General features: G+C 40.5%; 1 protein-coding gene across 2 annotated transcripts; it reads right to left on the bottom strand.

Moving 5' to 3' along the window:
- Positions 1 to 578: 578 nt before the first annotated feature.
- On the bottom strand, positions 579 to 5,835 carry LOC137246705 (putative nuclease HARBI1). 2 transcript variants are annotated; one of them, XM_067777716.1, is made up of 4 exons: positions 1,757 to 1,928; positions 1,255 to 1,690; positions 1,055 to 1,199; positions 579 to 1,004 (listed from the first exon to the last, which is right to left on the bottom strand). In XM_067777716.1, exons 1-4 carry the CDS (start codon positions 1,882 to 1,884, stop codon positions 688 to 690), a joined length of 1,026 nt encoding a protein of 341 aa, XP_067633817.1. In that variant the 5' UTR covers positions 1,885 to 1,928; the 3' UTR covers positions 579 to 687. The 2 variants fall into 2 exon arrangements, 1 of the variants encoding a protein (XP_067633817.1); XR_010951655.1 differs by lacking the exons at positions 1,255 to 1,690; positions 1,757 to 1,928 and adding an exon at positions 5,765 to 5,835.
- Between the last annotated feature and the right edge of the window lie 4,159 nt (positions 5,836 to 9,994).

Here is a 9,994-nt window from a genome sequence, read left to right as displayed (position 1 = left end):
TAGTGATGAATACAACAGCTCTAGTGAGGACTCTGAAGTGGAGCTTAGTTGCATGGACAATATCTTGGACGAAAATAGCACCGAAACTGCCGGTGACACGCAAAGGGAAAGTGCTTTGCCTGCACAAAAAACCAGCCAGCAAACTCGCAAAAAAATTAACCCTTCGGAGCTATTAAACATTGAACTAGATGTTCAAAAAGAAATGAATGACAACGTCAGAAAGGGCTTGGAAATGCAGAGTCATCACTATACTGAAATAGAAGGTCACTTAAAGGAATTAAACCAAGGCCTCGAAAACTTTCAAAATATTCAAAACAGTTTACTAAAGGAAACAAAACGCCACAATTCGGAAATTGAACGGCTCAGAAAAATTGAAGTTGACCGTAAACTCATACTTATAAACAGCCAAATCGAGGTTCAAAATTTGAAAACACTAGCTGCAAAGAAAATCTTAGGCATTAATTAGAATGTTTCGAACGTTTTTGTAAAAAAATGAATTTTATGTACTTTTTTTTCAAATTGGTAAAGCAAGATTAACAATAAAGCCGCTTTTGAGCTAATACAAATCAGACATTTCTTTGAAGAGTGTCATTCAATTATAAAAACATTTTGTCATAAATTTACAATTTACATATTTGCTCTAATACGCTTAGCCTCATTGAGGTATAATGAATGCGATTCAGATTCTTAAAACTGCACGTGTTCGGAAATTTCCGGTGGAGAAGCTCTATTTGAAATAAAAGGTGTGTCATCGCACCGATACTTTAAGCATATATTGTGCAACGCGCAACAGACATTAGTAATTTGAGCTGCTTTCTTAGGCGAATAATGTAGCTCCCTGGCTCCTAGTACACACCTCCATCTATTTTTTAAGACGCCATTGGTCCTTTCCACAATGTTACGTCCACGTGCATGAACCTCATTAAATTTGCTTTCTGTGGAGTCCTCTTCCGCTGATCTGTGGGGTGTTAGCAACCAAGGCTCCAGTGGATATCCAGCGTCGCCTATGAACAAAATTTGATTTTGGGACTTACAGATTTCATTAAAATTTTACCTAGCAGCCAAACATTTCTAGTGCCTAGCAAGTAATTCTGCTCCATTGAAACCCTCAATTCACTTGTATTCCAAATTAATGGGTCATGGCAGGCTCCAGCGTGTGTAGCATCGACGTATCTTATTGCCATTTTGTTATCACATACCTGCAGATAAAATTATTAACATGCGTAAAAGCATACACAAATTTTACCAATCTACCAGCAAAACATTCATACTATAGTAACCCTTTATGTTATAATATAAGTGTTTATTATTCCTAGGGCCTATAATTCTAACGTGTGTGCCATCTATGCAGCCAATAATGCCTGGGATATTAAATTGTCGATGAAAATCCAAAGCAATTTCACGCATTTCGTCTTTGGTAGGCCATTTTATCCACTGATTGCAAAGGCACTCCTCAAAAACATTCAATACTTTAGACAAGACGTGGCTAAAACTTGACTGCGATAAGCCAACATTCATTTGCCTCCCTACTCCTTTTTGGTATGCCCCTTCACCAAAAAATCTGAGAGCAGCTGAAAGCTTTACGACTGTGTCTATTGCAAAACGTTTACGTGCCACTGGCAGACCATTGTGCAATACATCCAACAAATATTTGAACGCCGGCTTATTTATTCTATTCAATTGGTGAAAGCTATGTATAAATAGTTAAAACGCGGTTATTTATTTGGTTTACGAGTATAATTATTTGCATATTTACCTTGCATTGGGTAATTCAAGGGGGTTACACTTGTCGCGTAATATCCTCCTGGACACTCGTTCAGCCAATTGCTGACTGGTATTAGTTTCTTCTTCAATTAAACAAAGGCGCAAGTAAGCACTAATCATTACAATTTTAATATTTAACGCAAAAATAAAAATGTTTGACTACACAACAGCAATTTTTTCTACAAAAATTTGTAAACAAAACATGAGTGATGTTCACAATAGCATATTCGAAATTCGAATATAAGGATTGATTCACATGAAATTAACGATACGAATTTTTTGTTCATGGGAAATAAAAAATTCATGGGATTGATTTATTCACATGAAGTTTACAATAAGGTTGATTATGTGTAGAGGCGTTAACTTAGGCAGCACCTCTATTGCCGCTATGGCCATGTTCGCATAGCTCCCGTAATGCAGACACATGCCAAGCGTTGAAGCTTCGTGAGTGACTTTTGTACGGTCACCATGGTTGTCCTTGATGCCCACGCAACTGCTTTATACACTATGATAAGTCTCACTATAATATTGTACATCCATCTTAGGATCTTTGGGCTGCATCCCCAGGATCTTCCTGCAATACGTCTGCACACCAATGGCTGTCTTGTTAGGGTTGATACTTAACTTCACCTCAGTACACCATTCTTTCGTTACCCTCAATGCCCTTTGATTTATGTCGCAAAGGATGCTTTCAAATTTGCCTCTTACAATTATAACAATATCATCCGCGTAAGCAGGGGTGACAGGACGACCTCTTGTAGACATCCCTTCGTTGTCTTGATCTCTACTGTACCGTCCCCACTCGAGGCTTCGACAATCTTCGTATGCAGTAGGGCGTGTATCCACATACGGATTAGACGTTGTATCTTTCTTCTCTCGAGTGCCCGATTCACACTCTCGTGGGCCGTGTTGTCGAATGCCCCCTCAAAGTCCAAAAATGCGCATAGCGCAACCTCTCCGCATTCGAACGCACTTTGGACTTCTGACAGCTCATACAATGCAGTTTCTGTCGGCCTGCCTGTCCTATAACATGCTGATCTCGATGTAGTGGTATTCTATCGAGAGCCTTTGATCTAATCTCGGGTCTACAATCTTCTTCATTGCTTTCAGAGCAAAGGATGTCAAATGGTGTAGTGACCAGCCAACTTAAATTTGCGAGTTACATTTAGCTCTTGACAAAAGGCCCCCACCAACCTTTCCGTCCATATTCGACCTATCTCTGAACAAGTAAACCGGTCCCCTTCCCCGGATGAGTCCTCTTCCCCATTCCTCTCCCGGGGAATGACTGGGGTGAAGGTTGCACGGGGCAGTTATCGGCATACAATAGTCCGTCCTGCCAGGGATAAAGAAAGTCGAAGGCTAGAGTGTCCAAAGTCAGAAAGCCCATAGACCATACGAGTGGATCCCCTAGTAAATAATAAATAACTTTTTAAAGAATTTTACCAATTAGTGCGTCTAATATATTATTTGTTTCTTTTTGGGCATTTAGCATCTCTTTGGCCTCATTCTTATGGCTATTCTCTATCTTTTTATATCCCTCCCTCTCATTCTCCTTCCCCTCGGTCTTCCCCTCTCCGTCCGCCTTTCCCCTCCCTTCCTTTTCTTTTCCCTCTTCCTTCCCCTTTTCCGTTCCGTTTTTCATCTCCTTTCCTTCCCCTTCTTTTCGTTTCCTTTTTCCTTCTCTCTTTCCTCCCCCTTTTCCTTTTCGTTCTCCTTTCCTTCCCCTTCTCCTTTTCCCTTTCTTCTCCTTTGCATCCCCGTCCCCTCTCCTTCTCTTCCAACTTTTTATCCTTCTCAGCCTCTCTCGTTCGCCCTCCCGATCTATTACTCATCTCCATTTCCTTTTCCCTATACTTTTTAATTTTCGTTTCCGTTCCCTTTTCCTTCTCCTATGCCTTCTTCCGCTTGCCTTCTTATTCCCGTATTTATTCTTATTCGTCGGATACGGATCATTCCCAGGAAGTGGGTTTACCTCAAGTGGTATGCATCACTACTATATATATATTATACTAGCTTTTACCCGTGGCCTCGTCCGCAAGGAGAAAATAAAATATATGGACTATTCACGTAACCTGCTTATCAAGTTATTTGTTTTAAAAAAAATGTCTAATATATTTCATTTTGTAGTACAGTAAAAAAAATAACTAAGTGAGCTGATAACCTGATAGGATCGCCAAATGATCGAAATTATCCAGAAAAAGTCACGAAATGACCCCGACGGTATCGCGGACGGATCCCGGAAGTGTCTCCAAATGGTCCCAGAATAGTCGCGAAATGACAACGACGCGATTCTAGACTGATCCATAGAACCACACAGAACTGAACCCTGAAGGGTACCCAAATGATCCCGAAATAGTCTCGAGAAAGTTCCGAAATGACCCTGACGGGCTCCCGGTTGGACCCTAAGCACCATCCGGGAAATGTCTATAAATTTCCCGAAATGTCCCGAAATTACACCGACGTGATCCCGGACGGATCCCGGAAACCATCCAGAAATGATCCCGAAATGGTCCTAAAATGACCCAGACGGGATCCCAGAAGGGTCCCAAAATTATCCCGAAATAGTCCCGAAAAGGCTCCGAAATGACCCTGACCGGATCCCGAAAATCATCAAAAAATTATGCCAGTAGAGTCCCAAAATGACCCTGAACGGATCCCGAAAACCATCCAGAAATGATGCCAGAAGGGTCCCCAAATATTACCGAATTAGCCCAAAAATGTTCAGAAATGACCCTGAGGGGTCCGGACGGATCCTGAAAACTCTCCAGAAATGATGCCTGAGGAATACCGACGTGATCCCAGATGGATCCTGAAAACTATCCAGAAATGATGCCTGAAGGATAACGAGAATGTCCCGAAATAATCCCTACGTGATCCCAGATGGATCCCGAAAACTATCCAGAAATGATGCCTGAAGGATACCGGGAATGACATGAAATAATCCCGACGGGATCCCAGATGGATCCCGAAAACCATCCAAAAATGATCCCGGAGGAATCCCCAAATAACCCTGACATAATCCCGAAAAAATCCCAAAATAACCCCGACGGGATCCGGGACGGATCCGGAAAACAATCCAGACGGGATAAAAAGTATCATATATCCGTCTTCTGTTTGACAATAAATATCACTTTTTTTTCAAACTGAATCGCATATCAGATGAAGTGGTGAAAAATGCTTTCACTTCACGACTTCATAGAACGTGAATTGACCCCCAGGCCCACAGATCGATGAGCTTTGTAGCAGAATAAACGGCTACCTTTCTGATCTCTCCAGTTTTTTCGCCTCGCGAAACCTGGCATTAATACCGACTAGATCCTCCGCGACCTTATTCACAACATGGATGTCGATGGCACTACGCTGCCGTCTGTCCCTCACCCCAAAATCTTGGGTGTGACGTTTGATCAGGATCTTTTGGTGAGCATGTAGCCGAAATTGTACCGAAAATCTAGAGCCATAATAAAATCCTCAAATCTCTTGCTGGCAGTACTTGGGGAAAAGATAAAGAAACGCTCATTGCCACTTACAAAGCAATTGGGCAGCCGATTGCATGCTACGCGTCCCCTATATGTTCGCCAAGCCTATAAACTACAACACTGGAAGAAGCTACACGCCTGCCAAAATACTGCTCTCAGAACCCCCACGGGCTGTCTTCTTATGTCCCCAGAACATCATCTACATAATGAGGGGAGAATACTCCCCAGAAACATGGGCATCCCAACAGACATCTGATTGAAGAGCCAACACCGCCCAGGGGCTTAGGGAGTCATCTCCGTAAGCATTATGAGGAAATACGGCACCTGAGAACTCAGCCGAATGAAGCAAAAAAACACAAGCAGGTCCTAAGTGAACTCCGCAAACAGGCGTCGGACCTTTATGCCAGGAATTGCCCGGTGAATCCAGTACCCAAAACTTGCGGAAGAGGAACGCACACTCCCCAGGGAAATGCGAGTCACTCTAGCTCAACTTCGATCTGGATACTGTTGTTGAAATAACTTACGATTGTTTCAGCAGAGCTGGATTAGTTTTATTTCAGAAAATAAACACGAGGTAGATTTTATGTACTTAGTTTTATTTGACGATATAGAGAAGAGTGTGTTGTTAATTTTCCGATAGATAGACGATTGTTATCGATAGATAGAGCTGAGTGCTGTGTTCGAGTACTCAACACCCCGTCTCAATTTGGAACATTGACTTTATATTTTACAAATGTATTGTGATTCAAAATTGTTATGCTTATCTATAGATATGATCCAAATGCAAATATATGTAATTTTCGAATGTCTTCAAGTTTCAAAATTGTTTAGTTTATATAAGTTATGATATAACAAAGAATTCATTTCTTGTACAATGATTGTACATTTAATATGTATATAAAATAGATTACTTGTGAATGTAAACTGAATTCAAGTCAAAAGAAATTCAATTTGTACATATACATTTAATATTGTATATACTTAAAGTTGTGAGATAGCTTTGGGCAGCGATTTAGTTTAGCACCCCCCGAGTTCGGGGTTAAACTTGGTATCAAATGAAAGAGGGAGTTTTCCCGATCACAAATATATATAACTTAAAGTGCGCAGACTTATAGTTTACGAGTTATTTGATGTTAAAGTTTGCAAATTTAGCAAATTTCTATAGCACTTTCAGTTACAATTTACACATTTTCAAAACCTTTATGCACATAAATATCTATATAAATTGGCAACGATACACTTAGATTTCATTTTAGTATATTTCACATATAATTCTTGCATTGTTTTTACTTAATTTAAATGTTTTTATTAAATAAATCGCGCTTTTGTAGCAACATTCACATTTATGTATGTATATTTTTTATCGATGACATTACAAAGCTGTGCTGCCACATCAACAAAGAAAAAACAATTAACATGCCACCTTTCAGTTATACGCCAATTACACGGCTCAAGTATCCTTGTGCCAATTACCAATTTGCACAAGGATTTGCCCGGTGTGTGCACTGGTTGCGCTATTTGCGCAGAGAACTGCGCTAAAATCAAAACGATTTTGATATTTACGCATGTCTGCAAATATTGCACATGCTTTTTTCTTCGTGTGTGGTGAATCTTACACAGTTTACCTGTGGTTTCTGATAATATAACATCAGTAATTATTGCTTAAAAATGTTAATATCGAAGGCGTAAGGACCATCTCTAGCTTGTAACAGGAATTCACACAAATTCAATAATATATAATAATTGTTTATCAATTAGAACACATGTTTCATTTGTTGCGGTAGTTGAAAAATGAATATTGCGCAGTGCTGCAATGAGTTGAGCTGGTCTTGCAACTAAAATATAAAAATTATAAATACAATGGAAAATAAACGCTTCTGGTGCGAGTTTTTCGACTTATACTGTGAATTACCAGCACTGTGGAAAATAAATAGTGTTTTTTTCATACAATTAGTGCCTTTTTTATACAATTAAAACACATGTTTCATTTGGTGCGCTACATTAAAAATGAATATTGCGCAGTGTTTTTGAGCCGTGTATGTCAAAATTTTCATTTGCACAAATTCCGTCGTTTTATATTTGCGCATGGCTTTTGTGTCATGTATGGGCCGTCTTAATAAAGAAAAAGGAAAATATATATTTTTACTACTATGCGGAAGGACATCACCGTGGCGGTAGCGACGGTTATACCACGCACCCGGACTTGGCATGGCGTAGCCCAGGGTTATTTTAAATAAGCGCGGCCGAAGGCCGCCTACGCGGAAAGGTGTTCTACGCAGAATTACTGTGCATGGCGCAGCCGGTGTTGGATCGGATAACATAACAATAAACATAAGAGTTATAAGGTAATATGCGGAAGGACATCACCGTGGCGGTAGCCACGGTTATACCACGCACCCGGACTTGGCATGGCGTAGCCCAGGGTTATTTTAAATAAGCGCGGCCGAAGGCCGCCTACGCGGAAAGGTGTTCTACGCAGAATTACTGTGCATGGCGCAGCCGGTGTTGGATCGGCTAACATAACAATAAACATAAGAGTTATAAGGTAATATGCGGAAGGACATCACCGTGGCGGTAGCCACGGTTATACCACACACCCGGACTTGGCATGGCGTAGCCCAGGGTTATTTTAAATAAGCGCGGCCGAAGGCCGCCTACGCGGCAAGGTGTTCTACGCAGAATTACTGTGCATGGCGCAGCCGGTGTTGGATCGGCTAACATAACAATAAACATAAGAGTTATAAGGTAATATGCGGAAGGACATCACCGTGGCGGTAGCCACGGTTATACCACACACCCGGACTTGGCATGGCGTAGCCCAGGGTTATTTTAAATAAGCGCGGCCGAAGGCCGCCTACGCGGCAAGGTGTTCTACGCAGAATTACTGTGCATGGCGCAGCCGGTGTTGGATCGGCTAACATAACAATAAACATAAGAGTTATAAGGTAATATGCGGAAGGACATCACCGTGGCGGTAGCCACGGTTATACCACACACCCGGACTTGGCATGGCGTAGCCCAGGGTTATTTTAAATAAGCGCGGCCGGAGGCCGCCTACGCGGAAAGGTGTTCTACGCAGAATTACTGTGCATGGCGCAGCCGGTGTTGGATCGGATAACATAACAATAAACATAAGAGTTATAAGGTAATATGCGGAAGGACATCACCGTGGCGGTAGCCACGGTTATACCACGCACCCGGACTTGGCATGGCGTAGCCCAGGGTTATTTTAAATAAGCGCGGCCGAAGGCCGCCTACGCGGAAAGGTGTTCTACGCAGAATTACTGTGCATGGCGCAGCCGGTGTTGGATCGGCTAACATAACAATAAACATAAGAGTTATAAGGTAATATGCGGAAGGACATCACCGTGGCGGTAGCCACGGTTATACCACACACCCGGACTTGGCATGGCGTAGCCCAGGGTTATTTTAAATAAGCGCGGCCGAAGGCCGCCTACGCGGAAAGGTGTTCTACGCAGAATTACTGTGCATGGCGCAGCCGTTGTTGGATCGGCTAACATAACAATAAACATAAGAGTTATAAGGTAATATCAGCTCGTTCACGAATGCAAAAAAGAGCTTTTTCAAATTTTTGGTAAATAAAGACTAGAAAAGTTAAAGATATATATACATCAGATGAAATAATTTTTACAAGTTATTTTTCGATTCTGCACTTGTTCCGTTTTTTAGATGTGGCAGCACAGCTTTGTAATGTCATCAATAATATATATATACATAAATGTGAATGTTGCTACAAAAGCGCGATTGATTTAATAAAAACTTGTATATTAAGTAAAAACAATGCAAGAATTATATGTGAAATATACTAAAATGAAATTTAAGTGTATCGTTGCCAATTTATATAGATATTTATGTGCATAAAGGTTTTGAAAGATGTGTAAATTGTAACTGAAAGTGCTATAGAAATTTGCTAAATTTGCAAACTTTAACATCAAATAACTCGTAAACTATAAGTCTGCGCACTTTAAGTTATATATATTTGTGATCGGGAGAACTCCCTCTTTCATTTGATACCAAGTTTAACCCCGAACTCGGGGGGTGCTATTCTAAAATTTTCCCTAGCTTTGATTTGTAAACATACAAGCGTACTTTTACTTGTATATATGTGTATAAAAATATTATTAGCATTTCTTTTTTCTATGCAATTTTACAAGCATTTTGTTTGCGTTGATATATTTATTTTATACATAGTGTTTCTATAAAATACATATGTGTATTCGCTCCTAACGGTTTCGTTAATTTATCTGATAGATTTTGTTCAGATGGCACATATGCAACTGAAATATTTTTAATAACAACATTTCTTTTATAAAATGGGCTTTAAAATCGACGTGTTTAGATCGTTTGCTATTCAAAGCTTTCAACCATTCGTATAGCACTTTGATTGTCTATCAACAAATTTGCTACAACGCTAACTTCTGGAACCAGGTCTGTCAAAACTCTTTTCAAATATAAAAGTTCACTTGTTGCCAGTGCTCCTGCTACATATTCAGCTTCTGCGGTAGACAATGCAACTGCAGTTTGCTTTTTCGAGTACCAATGAACCAGGCTCCCACAATGAAATTTTACACATCCACTCGTACTTTTTCTATCTGTTTTGTTGCTAGCCCAGTCTGCATCAGAATACGGTTCTACAGTACAGTTCTATTATTTGCTTGTTAGTTTTCGTATAGCACAGTCCTCTATTACTGGTGGCCTTTAGGTAACGTAATACTCTCTTACCAGCTTTCCAT

This window comes from Eurosta solidaginis, chromosome 3 (genome assembly GCF_040869045.1).
Source record: "Eurosta solidaginis isolate ZX-2024a chromosome 3, ASM4086904v1, whole genome shotgun sequence".
Classification (NCBI taxonomy): Eukaryota; Metazoa; Arthropoda; class Insecta; order Diptera; family Tephritidae; genus Eurosta; species Eurosta solidaginis.
The sequence above is the reverse complement of the archived record's forward strand: the minus strand, read 5'-3'. Positions and strand labels throughout refer to the sequence as shown.

Excerpts from the sequence above, each read along its gene's own strand:
- LOC137246705 (XM_067777716.1), bottom strand. The coding sequence starts at position 1,884 with ATGATTAGTGCTTACTTGCGCCTTTGTTTAATTGAAGAAGAAACTAAT. Across the intron at positions 1,200-1,254 it reads ATAGTATGAATGTTTTGCTG|GTATGTGATAACAAAATGGC; the intron begins GTAGATTGGTAA and ends TTTTATCTGCAG. Across the intron at positions 1,005-1,054 it reads TAGAAATGTTTGGCTGCTAG|GCGACGCTGGATATCCACTG; the intron begins GTAAAATTTTAA and ends TTTTGTTCATAG.